This window comes from Puma concolor, chromosome C1 (genome assembly GCF_028749965.1).
Source record: "Puma concolor isolate L17-30 chromosome C1, mPumCon1.1.hap2, whole genome shotgun sequence".
Lineage (NCBI taxonomy): Eukaryota > Metazoa > Chordata > Mammalia > Carnivora > Felidae > Puma > Puma concolor.
The window spans coordinates 117,575,523-117,593,716 of NC_141674.1; the positions used below are offsets into that span (position 1 = coordinate 117,575,523).

Genomic DNA, 18,194 nt, shown 5'->3' on the forward strand with positions numbered 1-18,194 from the left:
ACATAGGGATGGGGAAGATCTGGAGCCTGCCTTACAGAAGCTTAGAGTCTAGACTCTAGGTACTAGGCAAATAGATGATCCGGAAATGAGTGTGACAGCTAGAAGAACTGGGTATGGTGGGCATGCTGGAAACACAGCTTTCTGTCTACGCCCAGGGGATATATACGGGCAGGCACTGGAGTTCATGCAAGGGGAGAAGATCAGGCAGAAGAGGGAAGGCAAAATGTACGTAAGGAAGAACATAGCACATTCGGGAAAACCACAGGTGGACGGTGGGCCACAAGCGGAACTGTTGAGGTGTGTGCACGCCGTGAGCTCTTCAGAGAGTTCTCGGGGGAGCCGGGAGGACTCCTGGTCCGCACAAGCTCCGGCCCGACCCCTGGCCTTGCTCTCCTTCTACACCCGGCACTATTTCCGGATAGATGAATAACCAGTACCTGCCTTTGGCAGATGCCGTCAATTCTTTGGGATCCAGTCGCTGGAAAGATCAGAGTTTTGTTCAGCCTAATAACTGATTTTTTTTTTTTTAACAGCATTACTGAGATATAATTTACATACCGTACAATTTACCTGTTAGTGTATAATTCAGTTATTTTTAGTAAACTCACCAAGTTGTGCATTTGTCCGTCACTCTGAAAAAGACCCCTTATGCCCGTTTGCAGTCGGGCCCCTTCCAGCCCCCAGCTGTAGGCAATCATTTACTTCCCATCCCTGTAGATCTGCCTTTTCTGGACATTTCGTATAAGTAGATTCATACAATATGTCGTGTTTTGTGTCTGACTTTGGTTTCTTGCATCATGTTTTCAAGGTTCATCTATATCGTAGCATGTATTTGTACTTTGTTCAGCAACTCTTTATTGTTGAATGGTATTTAATTTTATGGATATACCACATTTTTTGTTGATCTGTTTACCAGTTGATGGCTGTTTGGATTCTTACCACTTTTTGGCTGTGAGGAATAATGTCCACTTTTTACCAGAAGGGCAGCCAGTGGGCAGATGGTTCTCTGTGATAAGCACACAAGAGTAACCAACTTTGTTATTACAGTCTTGGTGTTCTTGGTTTGCCCCTTTTGTAAGGCTGATTGATTAATGGATATTATTTGAGCCACTTAATAGCTGAGTGACTCTGCCCAGTTGCTTGCTTCCTTATCTGTAAAGTAGGGGTATTTATAGATGTGGTACTTGGCGCAAGGTGTCGTTGTAAGGATTAAGTAATATTATAAAGAGGAGGATATATGCAAGGTAGCAGTTGATTGGCCCTGTGCCTCTCCCCTCCCCCACCCCGCTACCTCTGGGGAAGTGGGTGGGAATGAGAAAGGGCATAAGGAACTGGCCTGCTTTGGGTGTTTAGTGCTCATTTTGGAGAGTTGCACGTTCAGGTCTTGGCCTGGGTGGACTTGGAGGCTGGAAGGCCTCCTAGACTGGGCCAGCTGGGGAGACCCACGGGAGAGTCGGGGGCAGGGGCCACAGCTGTAAGCCTTGCTGGCTCGCTGGGGCTGCGTGGCCCCGGAGGGAAACTGGGGTCTTGGTTTCGTCCCGCAGACAACCGTGAATGTTCTGGTGCCTGTCTCCCATTGATGAGTTGTATCTGGAAGAGAGAAGTGGCAGATTTAGGGATCTTTGGCTGGATTTGAGCCACAACGTGTTTTCTTTGGGCTCCTCAGGCCCTTAAGATTCATTCAGTAAGTTGCAAGTGTTTAACATCTGGAGATGTGGTGTGTGCACGTGCGCTCTCTCTCTCTCACAAAATAAATAAATAAATGTTTAAAAAAAGCTTTAAAAAAACTGTGAAAGGGGGCCGCCTGGGTGGCTTAGTCGGTTGAGTGTCCGACTCTTGATTTCAGCCCAGGTCATGATCTCACGGTTCGTGGGGCTCTGAGTCGGCCTCTAAGCCTCCTTGGGATTCTCTCTCTCCCTCTCTCTTGGCCCTTTCCCCTTGCTCTCTCTCTCTCTTTCTCAAGATAAATAAATAAACATTAAAAAAGAAAAAAGCTTTTGAATCTGGAGATCTGACCACAGGGACCTTCTTACATGGTGTCAAGTGAGCAGAGCTTAAGAGGTGGTCCCTTGCCCCTCTACACGCTGGCCTGGGTTTTTACCTCTTGTGTTTGCAACCACTGGTGTAGAGCTGTGCATGCCAACAGCATAGCCGTGAGCCTCCTGTGGCTTATTTAAAATTAAATAACTTCATGTTTGTTTAATTTTTTTTAAATGTTTTTATTTATTTTTGAGACAGAGACAGAGCACAAGCAGGGGAGGGGCAGAGAGAGAGGGAGACACAGAATCCGAAGCAGGCTCCAGGCTCTGAGCTGTCAGCACAGAGCCCAATGCGGGGCTCGAACTCATGGACCGTGAGATCATGACCCGAGCCAAAGTCGGACGCTTAACCAACTGAGCCACCCAGGCGCCCCGCGTAACTTCATGTTCTAAGTAAAATTTAAAGTTCTGTTTCTCATTCACACTCCTATTTCAGTTGCTCTCTAGGCACGTGTGGCTAGCGGCTGCTGATCGATCGCACAGACACAGAACGTTTCTGTGACCCCTGAAAGTTGTAGATCTGTAGCGGTTACCAACTGCCTCTGTCTGTATTCAGACCTTGCCTCCTAGCCTCATCTGACCTATTGCGGCCCATGTGTAGAACCAAGTGGTTGGGTGATGTGATGGCTCGAAGTTCCTTTCTAACAGTAAAATCCTTGTATATGGGCAACGACAGGTAACACGCCGAGAACTTGGTTAGTCCCATTAATCTCTGGATTATTGATGTTTTAACAGACTTCCATCCTTTAACAGACCGGAAGTCCTTCCAGAGGAATACCCAGTGACATTATCCTTGGGATGAGTGTCGCAGGGACTCCCTTGGTGACTACTTTGAAGGACAGCCAGTTTGGGTGAATAATTCTCCCATTCTATATGTCCGTACACAAAAGTCACTGACTTTATCGCACTCTTTTTTGGTATTTGTGTTGTGCTGTTATTCTTGGGATTAAAAGTGAGTACAGCGTAGAGTGCTAATGAACTTCTTCCTTACTTAATAAGGTTGCAACGTGGAGTCTTTTAAAATAACCAACAAATTTGTAGAAGTCAGCAGCCTGTAGCCCCACAGGGCACCAAGTGCATTATGTTAAAAATAGAGCTCATCTAGTATACAGTGTGTGTTCTCTTTGACCCAGCAGTTTGTCCTTTTCAGAATTTGTCCTAAGGAGATAGCCGTACATGTGTGGAATTGGGCACCCATCACAGTATTGTTTGAAGTAATGAAAAATTCTAACCAACCCTGAGTGCCAGCATCGGTTTGGAAGATTGGATCAGTAGTTATGGTACTTGGATACAATAGGGTATCAGATAGCCACTGAAAATGAGGGTATAGATCCTTGTCTGTTCATTTGGGAAGACTTCGTGGCATATTGAGTGAACCCCCCCCCCCCCCCCCCCGTTTATGTAAAATTCACATGCAGATATGCTCCTGCAGAGATGTCCTGTGGGGACAGCCATCAAAGTGTTAATAAGGTTATTATCGAGTGATGGGATTTGGGGCAACCTTATTTTCTTCTTCAGACTTCTGGTCCTCTTTCCCCCTAGTAATCTAGGCTTGTTTCTTTTTTTTTGTTTGTTTGTTTGTTTGTTGGCTTGTTTCATTTTTTATTTTTTAACATGGTGCTCTCATCACTTACTGAGTACCTACTGTATTCCAGGCATTTTCTTAAGACTCTTCACCCTCAGGTGTATTCTTTAAGGTATTATTGTCGTGATCTTACTGATAAAGCATGTGAAGCCTGGAGACGGAGCCATCCAGCTGGCCAGTAGTGTTGGTAGAGCAGGTATTGAGTCCCAGATCTGTGTGACAGAGCCCTGCACTTTGTCCTGTTGTGGGCGCTGTCAGGGCAGCAGGAAGTTTGAGCGAAGGCTCACCCGAGAGGTTTTCTGGTATAACTGGCAGAGAAGTACTGTGTCTTGCTTGAGGTCATACATAAGCTAGCTCGAGAGTGATGAGAAAGACGATAAACATGGGGTTCTGGATACTGGGAGTTTGTTCACAAATCTGAAGATGGTCTTGATGAAGTCAGGAGGCTTGGGTTTGTTTGCAGTTCAGTCAACTGCTCAAACTTCGTAACTTTGGGTAAATCTTTTGGCAAACTCTTTGGTCTTTATTTTCCTCATTTGCAAATTCAGGATAGTATAGTCTGCATCTCAGGTTACTGTGAGATTATTCAGATTCACCCCAAAGTGCCTTAAAAACAATAAAGTACAACACGAGTGCAAAATATTATATTTACTGAAGCCAGTCCAGTCTTCTGAGGCTTAAGGAATGTAGTGGTCTTCCTACCTAGTTTGTCCCTTACGGACTTTTTTGGAGAAAAGAATTTAGTATTTCATACAGATGTCACGCTCTAGGACGAAAACTGTGGTGGTTTCTGTTTTGGTGCTTTTTTTACTGGTGGTTTGGAAAGTAAGGGAGGCAGAGACTAGTCACAGACTTACAGGTCAAGGGGTCGAAGGAGCACTGCCACTTTTTTAGTTTTTAAATTTAAAAAAAATTAGAAACTATCTGTAGAAAGTGCATGGAACACAAAGACACAGTTTTATAAGTTGTGATAAAACTAATAGTTGTTAACTGCCACTCTGGAACAGATGTAGAACATTGCCAGTGTTCCCCAAAGTAACCACTCTCCTGAATTTTATGGTAATCGCTTTTCTTTTTTCTTTTCTTTTCTTTTCTTTTCTTTTCTTTTCTTTTCTTTTCTTTTCTTTTCTTTTCTTCTTTTCTTTTCTTTTCCTTTTCTTTTCCTTTTCTTTTCTTTTCTTTTCTCTTTTCTTTTCCTCTTTTCTTTTCTCTTTTCTTTTTTCTTTTCTCTTTTCTGTCTTATCACCTAAATATGCACTTTAAAATTATAGTTTATGTTTGCTTGTTTTTGAACTTCATACAAAAGTTTCATTACTTAGTGTCTGGCCTTTTCACTCGTTATTACGAGATTTATCTATACCATTGAGGATAGTTGTGATTCATTCATTTTTATTCTTGGGTATGAAAACCACAACCCATACATTCTACAGTAGATGGACACATGGATTTATAGATTTAGGCTATTATAAATAGTGTTGCTTTGATGAATTTTGTATATTTCACCTGTTCTATATGTGCAGGTATCTCTATTGGGCATATTCCTAGTGGTGGAATTGCTGCAAATTTTGTAGATAATACCAGGGTGTTTTCTTTTCTTTTTAAATGTTTATTTATTTTGAGAGAGAGAGCATGTGTGTGTGGGGGGGGGGGGGGCAGAGAGAGGGAGAGAGAGAAGCCCAAGCAGGCTCCGCACTCAAAGCAGAGTCCGACACAGAGCTTGATGACACAGAGCTCGATACCATGATTGTGAGATCATGACCTGAGCCAAAATCAAGAATCGGAAGCTTAACTGACTGAGCCACCCAGGTGCCCCCAAAGATGTTTTCTGAAGTGTTGTTTGTACCAATTTACATTCCAACCAGCACTTATGAGAGTTTGCATGTTCTTGTCACACTTGGTATGTCAGTCTTTAATTTTAGCCATTCTGGGGAGTATGTATCAGTGTCTCTTTATAATTTCACTTTCCATTTCTCTGATGATTAATGGAGGCTTAACAACTTTTCATATACTTCTGACCATTGCTGTCTTTTATGAAGTGTCTGTTCAGCTATTTTGCCCATTTTTGTTCTGGGTTGCCTATTGATTGGTTTGTAGAAGATCTCTATATATGTACTGTATATTCTGGAATCAGGCCTGTGGTTGCTTATTTGTTTTATAAATACCTTCTTTCAGTGTGACTTGCCTTTTGCTTTCTTACAGTGTTTGATATGCCAAAGTTCTTAATTTTAGTTTGATCCAGTTCATCAGTCTTTTCCTTTAGGGTTTGTGTTTATTGTGCCCTGCTATTTTCTTATGTCAATTTCTAAAAGCTTTATGGTTTTGCCTTTCCACACTTACATCTGTTACTGGGAATTCATTTTTATGTATGGTGTGAAGTAGGAGTCAGTTTCTTTCTTATTCCGTATATTCAGTTGACTCAGGGGCATTTATTTAAAAGAACAACCCTGTTCTCACTGGTCTGTAGTACCCACTTTCTCATAAGTTAAGTGCCCATATATGTGTGAGTCTGTTTCTTTATTCTGTCCTTTTAATATAGTTGTCTCTCCTTGACCTGATAGCACATTGCCTTAATCATTACCATTTTGTAATAAATCTTGATATCCAGTGGAAGCAAGTTTTATCACCTCTTGTCTCACCATTTACATTTCCGCATAGATTTAGGAATCAATTTGTGAACTTCTTAAAAAATACACAGTTGGAATTTTGAGTGAAATTTTACTGAATGTAGATCAATTGAGGAAAAATGAGAATTTCACTGTACTGAATATTCCAACCTATAGTTTATCTTTCCATTTATTTTAGTGCTCTTTAATTTTTTAAAATTGTTCCATAGCTTTTTGGGTAGATATTTATCTTGGCTAGCTTTATTCCTAGGTGTTTATTTTTATGCAATTAAATATGGAAACTTAAAAAAAATTCCTTTTTGGCTTGTTGGTACGGAAATGTAGTTGATTCTTTTATATATTGACTTTGGATTATTCAGTCTTGCTTAGCTTAACTTTTTAATTTTATAATATACCTGTAGATCTTCTAGATCTTCTATTTATATAGTTTCCATTAATAATGGCAGTTTTGCTTCTTTATGAGTTTTATACCTCCAGTTTGTTTTTTTTTTTTTCCCCTCAGTATTTCATCATGAAATATGCTTGATTTGACACTTGGATCAAGATTTGGCTCTATCCACCTTTGGCAGTTTTGAATAATGCTGTTAGGAACATAGTTGTACAAGTATCTTTTGGAATCTGCTTTCACTCCTTTTGAGTATATACCCAGAAGTGGAGTTGCTGGATCATATGGTAATTTTGTGTTTAATTATTTGAGGACCCACTGTATCATTTTCCATTGTTTTATATTCCTACCAGCAGTGTATCAAGAGTTCTAATGTCCCTGTGTCCTCACCAGCACTTGTTATTTTCTTTCTTTATTTTCGTTTTCATTTATTTTTTTATTTTTTTTATTTTTATTTTTCTTTTCAACGTTTTTATTTATTTATGGGACAGACAGAGACAGAGCATGAACAGGGGAGGGGCAGAGAGAGAGGGAGACACAGAATCGGAAACAGGCTTCAGGCTCCGAGCCATCAGCCCAGAGCCCGACACGGGGCTCGAACTCCCGGACCGGGAGATCGTGACCTGGCTGAAGTCGGACGCTCAACCGACTGCGCCACCCAGGCGCTCCTCGTTTTCATTTAAAAAGGATGTTTATTATTTATTTTGAGAGAGAGAGCAGGGGAGGGCAGAGAGAGAGAAGGGAAGAGGGGAGAGAGAATCCTAAGCAGGCTCTGCACTGCCGGCACAGAGCCTGATGCAGGGCTCAAACTCAGAAACCGTGAGATCATCACCAGAGCCGAAATCCAACCAACTGAGCCACCCAGGTGCCCCCTTTTGCTTGTTTTCGGTTTTTTTTTTTTTTTTTTTTTTTTTAAGCAGGCTTTACTCCCAGTGCAGAGCCCAGTGTGGGGCTTGAACTCACAACCTTGAGTTCATGACCTGACGTGAGATGCTGGATGCCTAACGGATTGAGCCACCCAGGCACCCCTCTTCCTCCCTTCCTCCTTTCCTCCCTTCTGTTATAATAGTGATCCAAATGGGTCACAGCTATTGCTTTTTACCTGCTGTTGCTGACTGTCCTTTTTGAACTCCATTTGAACTTATGTTCGTTCTTTTCTGTCTATTCTTTGTCTCTTACCTATTTTTTTTGAATATTTTATCCTTTTGCCTTTTCATTGTGGATTTTTTTCTGCAGACTTAGCGTCCAGTGTGCTTTTAAACCCATCCATTGAATACTGAATTTTGGATATTGTATTATTTGGTGCTTTTGAAAATTGATGTCACTTTTTAAAGTTCGTAATTTCTCTCCCCCAAATTTTAATTGTGTTTTATCTTCTTACGTATAGTAAGAATTACTATTATTATTATTATTATCATTATTATTATAAGTAAGCTTTATATCCAACATGGGGCTTGAACTCATGACTCTGAGATCAAGAATCACATGCTCTACTGACCGAGCCAGCCAGGTGCCCCAGAATTATTATTTTAATATCTAATTATTTTCATGCACATAGTTCAGTTGTCTGTGTTTCTGTCAGTTTTCATTTCTAGGTATCATGTGTGCCTGGTTATCTTTGGTTGTATTTTGGACATTGTATTTGCAAATTGTTTAAGGAAGTAAAATGAGGGGGTGCCTCAGTGGCTCAATTGGTTAAGCGTTTGACTCTTGATCTTGCCTCACATCGTGATCTCACAGTTCGTGAGTTCGAGCCCTGAGTCAGGCTCTGTGCTGATAGTGTGGAGCGTGCTTGGGATTCTCTGTCTTCCTTTCTCTCTGCCCCTCCCCAGCTTACATTTTCTCTCCCTAAAATAAATAAACATTAAAAAAAGAAGTAAATCGAAGACTAGATTGGATGATGTTCTCTCCATCCAGAAATGCTTTGTGTTTTCATCTGCCTAGGGCTTTAGGGCACCACTAAGCCAAGATCATTTCCATCTGATGTCAAGGATTGCTATTTTTTGGGGCCACCCAGATTCTTAGAAGCTAATCTGTGGTTGTTTAGGCTGTTTTACTTTCAGTTCACTCTTCTGAGGTCTAGCCATTTGGATTTCTAACTCAAGTTGTAGGGGGCTATGCAAGCCACCAACCTTTGGGGGCTCTGGAATCCAGTCTGTTCTCCCGGACCCAAATGGATATTGAGAGTGATTCTCAGTGTTTTGGTTGTCCCTTCCCAGTGTCTAAATGGCCCGAGGGCAGAAGTGGGGCATTTGCTGCAGGCTCCTCCCTCTGGATTTTACTTTATTTATGTTTCATGACCTGGTAACTACTCTTTGCCTTCTTAGTTCTTTGATGTTTCCAACCAGATGTTCTTTTATAATTTAGCTAGCAATTTTAGTTGTTTTCAGCATGAGGGTGAGTCTGAGTTACCTCGCAATTATTGCCTGCTTTTAAAAGCATTTTTTTTTTAATGTTTATTTATTTTTGAGACAGAGGGAGACAGAACATGAGTTGGGGAGGGGCATAGAGAGAGGGAGACACAGAATCTGAAACAGGCTCCGGGCTCTGAGCTGTCAGCACAGAGCCCGATGCGGGGCTTGAACCCACGAACTGTGAGATCATGACCCAAGCCGAAGTCGGACGCTTAACCGACTGAGCCACCCAGGCGCCCCTAAAAGCATGTTTTTAAAGTTGTAGTAGGATAAAGGAATTGTGTTGGACCTTGAGAACTCCTCTGTTCTCATCTGTGCAACGAATTCATTACTAAGTTAGTCAGGTAGCTTGTGTTTTGTTTTTGCTTTTGGTAAAGTAGGGGTTGATTGACCACCCACCATGTACCCACTACTGTGCCATATATGTGTGTGTGTGTGTGTGTGTGTGTGTGTGTGTGTGTAATGGAAAGTTTGAAAAGAATAACAAGGCATAATATTCCTTACATGCAAAGAGTTTAGTTGTGAAAACAAGCATAAACTCAGAAAATTGAATAGAATATTAAAGGAGGTGCTCAAAGGTAATGCCGAATCACTGGCTTAGTGAACACCAAGGCATTAAGTCCTGGGTGTGAGCCTGACCTCCTCCTTACCTCTGCCCTCTCTCTCCCAGGCTGCCTTCCTCATGCTGGTCACTGTGCCCCCTGTTCCAGCCCCCTGTCACCTCTTCTTTGCCGTTATAGCTATTCAGGGGCTGTCCCATCGTCTTCAAGACGTGTCTGAAGCCCTTGAGGAGCTGCCTCCCCTGCGACTTCTCAGCCCTGTCGTGTGCTTAAGCTGTCCCCATCGTGGCAGCCGTCTGTCTGCATGCACGCTTCCCTCGGCCTGCTTCCTTTGGTGCAAGGCTGGTTTTTCAAAACTTAGCTGCACACCGCGTGACTCTTTCTGGGAAGCCTTCTTTGCTGTCTGGGTCCCTTGCTGTCGGGAATCACAAACCTCTGCTGGACCACTGGTCAGTGTCTGTTGCCCATGGTGATGGCAGTGACGGTGAGCTGGCTATAACACCCAGCATGTGTGTTTGGTCCAGCCCTGACCATGCACCAAGCACTATTTCAAGCACTTGACGTACACAAAGCGACCTGTGAGGGAGCTGTTACTGTTGTCCCCATTTTACAGGTAGGAAACTGAGGTACAGAGAGGCTTCACGGCTAATAATTGTGGTCTTCCAGGCAGTGGCTTTATTCATGTATCCCCTTCTTCAGTAGGGAAATGGAAACATAGGAGCAAGGCCTGAGCTGCGAAGATAAATGTTTGTGGGTGACGATTCCCTTTCTTGCCCACTGGGGCTGTGACTCAGGGTGAACTAGACAACTATATATGAACCCCCCTCTCCCCCCCCCACCCCGCTTCCTTCCCAAGTTTTGTTGTTGATTCTGTTCTGTCCTCTCCTGTCCTATTTCCCTGGGTCTTAGCTGCCAAGCCAGGCTTCTTGGGGGAATCTCTGGACTTCCCAGTCCATCTGGGCTAGACTTTTTGAAATTTACTCTGTAGGGTTTAGCTAGGCGTGATCTGGTCCAACCTACCAAGTTAAACCTCCATCTTGGAAAGGATTGAAGTCTGTGCTCCCTCCAATTCTACAGGTAGCTTAACTGATGATAAGTGCTGTGATATCTGACAGAATTTTGAAGCCTTTGAATAAGGATTATTATACTTTAGTGTTGAATGAGTGATGAAGGGATGTGGTGAGAACTCGAAGGCGGCAACATTTAGTATTTCTGTAATGAATAATGCTCCCACCTCCAACAAGTTATGCAACCATACTCATGCTTAGGATTCATCAGGGAAAAGCCAATTCCATTTAATTAATGGGCTGCTCTTTTTAAAATACAAGCATTAATGTTTGGCACAGTTTTGGATTTACAGGAAAATTACAGGATGGTGCAGAGATTTCCAGTGTACCCCCCACTCAGACTCTCCGTTAATATTAACATTAGTACGGTATTGTTGTTACGATTAATAAAGCAATATTGATGCATTCTTATTAACTCAAGTCCAAAGTTTATTCAGAGTTCCTCACTCCCCCCCCCCCCCCCCCACTGTCCTTTATCTGTTCCTGGATCCCACCCAGGGTACACACTACAGTTAGTTGTCATGTGTCCCCAGACTCCTCCTCTAGGTTAGGACAGTTTCTTGGACTTCCATGTTTTTGATGACTTTATCAGTACTGGTCAGGCATCTTGTAAGATGTCCCTCTATGGGAATTTGATGTTTTCCTCATGATTAAATGGGCTTATGGATTTTGAGGATGTAAAGTGTCATTTTAATCACACCATCACAAGCATAGATATGTGAACATGATTTGTGACTGTTGTTACTGACCCTGATCACCTGGTTGAGGTGATGTTTGTCAGGTTTCTCCACTGTAAAGTTATTCCCCTCTGCTTTAATACTGTACTCTTTGGAAGGAAGTCAGAGTGTAATACCTAATCCTCTTTAGCCCCTCGAGTTAAGCCACCATTTTAAAATGTATTATACCATGACGTATTTAAAAAAGAAAAAAAAAACCTGTTCTTTGTAAAAGAATTTTAGAATTACTTCCTTTAATATCTCCAAGGTGCCAGCCCCTTTCATAGGGCATGTAGTAGACATGTTTGTGTCCTGATTAATGGGCAGTTTGAAGCAGTGAATTCCAAGCTGAAGAGAAAAGCCTGCGGTCTTTGCTTCTTCAAGCTCCTGCGGGCAGGGGCAGACAGATGAGAATTCGGAATCATAATTATATTGCCTGATGTTAGGATTATTATCTTTGCCTCAGTCTTACGTGGTCTGTAAGATACTGGACTTCGTTTTTTTGTTTGTTTTTTTTTAAGAGGCAAACCATAAGATAGACTTTTTTTAATGTTTATTTTTGAGAGAGAACGTGTGAGTGGAGGAGGGACACACACACACACACACACACAAAATCCAAGGCAGGCTCCAGCCTGTCAACACGGAGTCCGACATGGTGCTTGAACTCAAACAGCAAGATCATGGCCTGAAGTCGGGCGCTTAGCCGACTGAACCCCCTAGGTGCCCCTGGTTTGTTTTTAAAGCTCTTGCAACAAGGCAAGACTGCTTCCTACTGAGCAGGGAGATTTATTTCTGATCGTGTATTGAAGCACAGAAGCGGATTTCGTGAATTAAGCTTGCGTTTTGGGGGAGCATTTATGGTCTGTATATACCGATAGGTCTGCGAAGTGAGCTTTGGTGCAGTTATATTGAATTTGCTGTGAATGCTGTTAAGAAAGTGTAAAGAAACTAAGGAAACTGAAGTGGCAGGGAGCGAGCGCCGCTTATAGGTTGGGAGGGGTGTCACAATCAGCGGCGTATGTTCAGTTTGGCTGTTATTTGAACTCAAAAGTCGTGGAAAAGAGGTTTTTCATTTTTCCAAAAATTGCACCAAGGTAAAGCAGAGCTTTAGTTGATGCGGGTGTGTTGTGCAGGCGTTAGCAGTACTGCCCTCACTACACGCTCATTGGACAGTAGCGCAACCCCAAGAAAAGGATGGTTAGCAAAGGTTGTGCGTGCGCTGCTAGCAGGAAGCGCCAATACCGGGTTGGGTTGGGGTGACTAATTCTCAACTGGCCTTGCAGTCTGGTAGCTAGTGTCCCTTTATACTGAACACAGCTTCCGAAGGAAACCACCAACTCCTTGTTTCCTGAGGCTTCTGAAGGTCGCGACGTGGCCGCTTAGTTTTACCCAGAAGGCCACGCGCCAGATGCGGGTAATTTGCATACGTATTCCTCGTCGGGGCGGGGCTGTGGGGGGCGGGGCACCGGCGCCGGTTTACACGCTGGTCCGCTCGCGTTCTGCATACGGACCCGCCGTGGCTTTTTATTTCCTTTCAAGTGACCGGTTGTTTTCTATTTAAGCTGTGAACAGCTCTTTGCGTACCAGAGCAGCCCTCTTGATAACCAGTTTATTCTTCCGTCCACATGCACTCTCCGGGCTCACGGACGGCGTTTGAGCCAGGAATGGGGGGGCATCCCGGCAGCTGGTGGGCGCGAGCTCAGGCCCCGAGGCCGTCAGCTAACGGGTTCCCGCTGTTTTCCCTTGCAGGTGGTTCTTCTCGGCATGGACATCCTGTCTGCGCTGGTCACCCGGCTGCAGGATCGGTTCAAGGCGCAGATTGGCACAGGTGAGCTGTGGGTAGGTGTGGAGCGGGCCCCCACATTCTCCACCGTCCAGCCCCCAGCCTTCCCTCCGTCTCCCCAGCGCCTCCACTTAGCTATATCCAACCCTTAGAGCTGGAGCCCCCCACCTCTCGCTGTCCTAGCCAAACCCCCTCCCAGCCAACCAACCCTCGTCTCTCCTTCAGTCTCCCCCTGCTGGCTCGGCACCACTGCTCCCTCTCCCCTCCTGAACTCACCCCACAACCGCTGGCCTCACCGCACCTGCTGGCATGTTCACTGTTTCTGGTTTTACCATACCTTTCCGCCGGCTTCTTTCTGTGTTCGTGTTTTCATACACAGTGTCACTGCCTGTTCTTTCTTCTACAGATTAGCCGTCACATTTTAGTGCCAGCCAAATCATATTTGCCCCTTTTGAGGGGCATTGTGTTTTCTCACTTGGAGAAGGCCTGCAAATCTAATACGGTTATATTCTTTCCAGGTCATTATCGTTGGTGTTAGTGTGTTCCCTTTGATCGTAAATGTTACAAGTGCATGTTAAATGACCACTTTGTATTTTGGAGGGAAAACAGTATGTCAGAAAAATGAAATAAAAAATAAGCACAGGTTTCGTTTTAGAGATGACACAGTCATTTCTCAGTTCCTGACCTCTGGGATTTCATGGTAGTATAAGCACCAAGCAGCTCTGTTTGTACACACATTTCCTTATAGAACTTCTCCCTTTCAGTTGCTGCATGTGTATTTGTTATTATTATTATTACTATTTTTTTTGCTAACTTCCTGGTCAGCATGCTCTTTCAGACAAGGTCAAGAACTCTTTCCCACTCTGGCACTAACTGTCCATCTGTAAATAAAAACCTCCCTTTTATTTATTTATTTATTTATTTGTTTGTTTGTTTGTTTTTAAAAAACTTTTTTTTTTAATGTTTATTTTTGAGAGAGAGAGAAACAGAGCTCGAGCAGAGGAGGGGCAGAGAGAGAAGGAGACATAGAATCCAAAGCAGGCTCCACGTTCTGAACTGTCGGCACAGAGCCCGACGAGGCTTAAACTGTGAAATCATGACCTGAGCCAAAGTCAGACGCTTAACTGACTGACCCACCCAGGCACCCCAAAACCTCCCTTACTTTTAGACATTTCCTATTTTATAGCATTATATTTTCCTCCTAAATTAATTATTCAGGGATAGCTCTCATAAAAGAAAAGTTTATGGGAGAAGCAAAGTAAGCCGATTTGTTAGGTGAATGCTCTTGGAGTGCTAGCTGGTGGCCCACACCTGGGTGTGTGGAGGATGGGTGGGGACCTTGACTCTCTCTAGAGCACGTGCATGTACATTATGTAGAATTCACAAGTGTAGATGAAAGAAGGATGGAGTCTTGAGTGCCCGCTCCTCTTACCTCCGGTGAATATGCCGGACCCCCTCCTTTACCTAGATTTCCATTTGTGTTGACTCTTTCCTGCCAGGATCTGCCACTGACATCCATTTTAATTTTTTGCCAGCTTAAAAATGTGTTGATAGCTAGCTGGAGGAGGGTGGGCTAAGGAAGAAGACTGGTATAGGATGTCCGAGCAAAGCACTTCCGGATTCTCAGACCAGCTCCTGTGGATTTTAGTGAGGAAAGTAGAACCGCGCGGATCCGTGGGTTTAGATTGGCGCACATCATTTAGGCCAGGATTTTGTCTTCCTGGGGATTGAAATACCCAGTTGGTGACTGCAGGACCTGACCTCCCCCACTCCCCCCCCCCCCCCCGCCCCCACAGGCTTTCATTTGATGAATTTGCATTTTGATTTTCAGTGTTGCCAAGTTTAATAGACAGACTGGGAGATGCTAAAGACTCTGTGCGAGAGCAAGACCAGACTCTGCTGCTGAAGATCATGGATCAAGCTGCTAATCCCCAGGTAGGGCGGGGAGGTGCGTCTGCCTCACTCAGCATCCCTGGTGACTCCATATAAAAAGAATTTCTTTCAAAGCTGTCGTGTTTCACGTGAAAAATTCCGTAGCATTTAAGCTGCACCCCCACGCCCCCATACAGGATGGTTAAATAAGTAATACGTAGCAAAGGGTATACTTTGAATAAATTAGTGGACTTAACATGAGTATCGAGTGCTTGGTTGAATCCATTAGATTCTTGAGCTCGTGTGTGTAACTGACTCGGTTTCTCTGAAAAGAGGCGGTTGTGGTGTCTGGAGGGTCAGGAGCCCTGGCTGGAGCCCTCATTCCAATCTGCTAGTGAGCTGGGGCTGCGGGGACAGGTGGACAGAGAGACACAGCCCTGCCTTCCAGGTTTCCATTGTGTCATGTTCAGGGGGTGGGGTGGGGCGGGGTGGTGGAGGGATCAGGAAAAGCCATCCAGGGAGCGTAGAACCCAGAATGTGTTACGAGGTGAGCGGATGTGTGGCTTGCGGATACAGCGGGGACCGCTGTTGTGGACCGGGAGAGCGGTAGGAGCATGTGATCTTTTGCATGCCACCCAAACCTCTCTCGGCTTTCATTTCCTCACCCACGAAACGGGGGCTGGTTACACCTTTCTTTCAGAGCTTTTGGGATAATCACATGCAGTTATATAAAGGCATGTGTTTGGAAAAGCTGTGTGTTGATATACGAATATAAGTCACTCTTTTCCAGTGTGCTCTGGAGAGGACGAAATGGGTGACTCGAGGCTGGGCTGACTTGGCACCTGCTGAGAGGTCCCTCTCCTGTTGGCCCTGTATTAAATGAAGGCTCCTCCTCTCCTCTCCTCTCCTGTCCTTTGTCGCCTACAGTATGTGTGGGACCGGATGCTGGGAGGCTTCAAGCACAAGAATTTCCGGACTCGGGAAGGCACGTGCCTCTGCCTTGTTGCCACACTCAATGCGTAAGTCTGGGTGGGGCCTAAGGGTTTCCCTGGCCAAGCATGTTTATTTTCGTTTTATTTTTTTTTAAGTTTACTTATTTATTTTTAATTTTTTTTTTTTCAACATTTATTTATTTTTTGGGACAGAGAGAGACAGAGCATGAACGGGGGAGGGGCAGAGAGAGAGGGAGACACAGAATCGGAAACAGGCTCCAGGCTCTGAGCCATCAGCCCAGAGCCCGACGCGGGGCTCGAACTCACGGACCGCGAGATCGTGACCTGGCTGAAGTCGGACGCTTAACCGACTGCGCCACCCAGGCGCCCCTATTTATTTATTTTTAGAGAGAGAGAGAGGAGGAGGGGTGGAGTGAGAGAAGGAGAGAAGAGAGAGAGAGAGGGAGGAGGGGGTAGAGAGGGAGAGAGAGAATCCCACGCGGGCTCTGCACCATCGGCATGGAGTTTGAACCATGTGGTCGTGAGACCACAAGATCATGACCTGAGCTGAAATCGAGTCGGACGCTTAACCAACTGAGCCACCCAGGCGCCCCAGGTGCCCCAGGATTTTTATTTTTAACTTTGTGTTTTGAGGTAACTATAGGTTTCAGGAGGTTGCAGAGAAACATCCCCATAGTCCCTCAGTGTTAACATCTTACATCTTGTATAACACAGTGCCAGCACCTGGAAACCAATCGATGCAGTGCACAGGGCTCCTACAGATTCCTCTGGTTACACACAGGCGTGGTGGGTGCCGACCTGTCCATTTCTGTCACGTGTGTAGCTCTGGGGAGCCAGCCCTCCAGCAAGGTACAGACCTGCACAGCACCCCAGGCTCCCTCACGCTAGCCACCCCCGGCAACCACTAATCTGTTCGCCATCTCTGTGATTGTGTCGCTTCAAGAGTGTTATACAAATGGAATCATACAGAATGAGAATGTAACCCTATGAGATTGACTTCTTCCACTGAACATAATTCCTTTGAGGTTGCGTATGGGGTATCGCCTACACAGCAGTTCCTTTCTTTTCATCGCCCAGCAGAATTCCACGGTACAGTCTTAGCCACTCGTGTCACCATTCACCTGTTGAAGGCTATTTGAATAGTTTCTGCTTTCTGGCTAGTACAAATACAGGTGCTGTGAGCGTGTATGTACACGTCCCGCCATCAATATAAGCTTTCCTTTCTCTTGGATCGGTGTCCAAGAGGGCCATTGCTGGGTCGTTTGGTAGGTTTAATTTTAAAGAAGCTGCCAGACTTTTTTTAGTTTTAAAAGGAACTGCCAAACTGTTTTCCAGAGTCGTCTGTACCATTTTACATCCCCACCAGCCAGTGTATGAACGATTTAGTTTCTTCGTATCTCTGTTAGCTGTGAATGTTCTCATTGTTTTTTATCTGACCCATGTTCTTAGGTGTATGGTGATATCTCATTGTAGTCTTAGTTTGTACTTTCCTAACGACGAGCGACATGGAATATTTTTTCATGTGCTTATTTGTAGGAGAGGCAAAGATTTTTAAAACAGAAAAGTTACATGTCACTCCTTCTGATTATAAAAGTGACACTGTATATGTCCGAAAACGTGCATCAGGAAGAAAATAATGATTACATACCTTTCTGCCACCTTCGTGCAATCACTGTCACCTCGTGGCGCGTTGTAGTCCAGCCTGTAAAGTTATATTATTTTCAAAAACAAAACTGGGATGCCATCTATGTCACCTCGTGAAATTTTCCCCTTCTCATTAGCCTTTTCAGTGCCGTTAAGTTTGCCCAAACGTGTCTGGAGCTTTTAAAAAAAGCGTTTCTTGGTTTGGATCACAGTAGTTTCACTTCTGAGAATGTGCCCTAAGGAAGACATGAGCTTACCAGAGAGTTGTATTCGCAAGGGCTATTTGGGGCCGTGTCTGTGACGGTGGAAAGCGGTCAGGGACTTCGGTGCTGCCCAGCTGGGCGGTGTTCAGCTGGAACCCTCCGCGGCCACTGTGTCTTTCCATCCAGCGGTCATTAACCGAACGTCAGCCTGGGCAGGTGGAGAGTTAAATGAGGACCCTCTAGGGACTTGCGGTTTCGTTGAGAACACGGAGTTGGGCAGAATAGGAAGTGCGTGATAGGATAATATCGCAGGGCAGCCGTGTGGGAGGCAGGCAGAGCTGTGGGAAAG

General features: G+C 44.5%; 2 protein-coding genes and 1 non-coding gene across 36 annotated transcripts in view; 1 reads left to right on the forward strand and 2 right to left on the reverse strand.

Annotated features, from left to right (window-relative positions):
• Positions 1-18,194, forward strand: part of CLASP1 (cytoplasmic linker associated protein 1) — a 275,809-nt gene that overhangs the window by 81,915 nt on the left and 175,700 nt on the right. For all 34 annotated transcript variants that reach the window (XM_086718350.1, XM_086718353.1, XM_086718377.1 and 31 more), the window contains exons 3-5: positions 13,140-13,218; positions 15,005-15,108; positions 15,973-16,064. In XM_086718350.1, coding sequence (XP_086574476.1) covers positions 13,140-13,218; positions 15,005-15,108; positions 15,973-16,064 — 275 coding nt within the window. The remainder of the gene's footprint in view (positions 1-13,139; positions 13,219-15,004; positions 15,109-15,972; positions 16,065-18,194) is intronic.
• Positions 1,336-18,049, reverse strand: LOC147578403 (uncharacterized). The gene is made up of 3 exons (XM_086718385.1): positions 17,900-18,049; positions 17,647-17,700; positions 1,336-1,590 (listed from the first exon to the last, which is right to left on the reverse strand). The coding sequence occupies exons 1-3, from the start codon at positions 18,025-18,027 to the stop codon at positions 1,419-1,421; spliced, it is 354 nt and encodes a 117-aa protein (XP_086574511.1). The 5' UTR covers positions 18,028-18,049; the 3' UTR covers positions 1,336-1,418.
• On the reverse strand, positions 12,464-12,589 carry LOC112849170 (U4atac minor spliceosomal RNA). Its single transcript, XR_003222596.1, has one exon. It is a non-coding gene; the product is annotated as a U4atac minor spliceosomal RNA (small nuclear RNA).

What these genes read in the sequence shown, in the direction of transcription:
- LOC147578403 (XM_086718385.1), bottom strand. Translation starts at nt 18,027, where the DNA reads ATGGAAAGACACAGTGGCCGCGGAGGGTTCCAGCTGAACACCGCCCAG. An exon ending in CTTGCGAATACAACTCTCTG is followed by an intron (nt 17,701 to 17,899) that starts GTAAGCTCATGT and finishes ATAACTTTACAG; the next exon opens with GCTGGACTACAACGCGCCAC. An exon ending in TGCACGAAGGTGGCAGAAAG is followed by an intron (nt 1,591 to 17,646) that starts GTATGTAATCAT and finishes TCTCTCTTCCAG; the next exon opens with ATACAACTCATCAATGGGAG.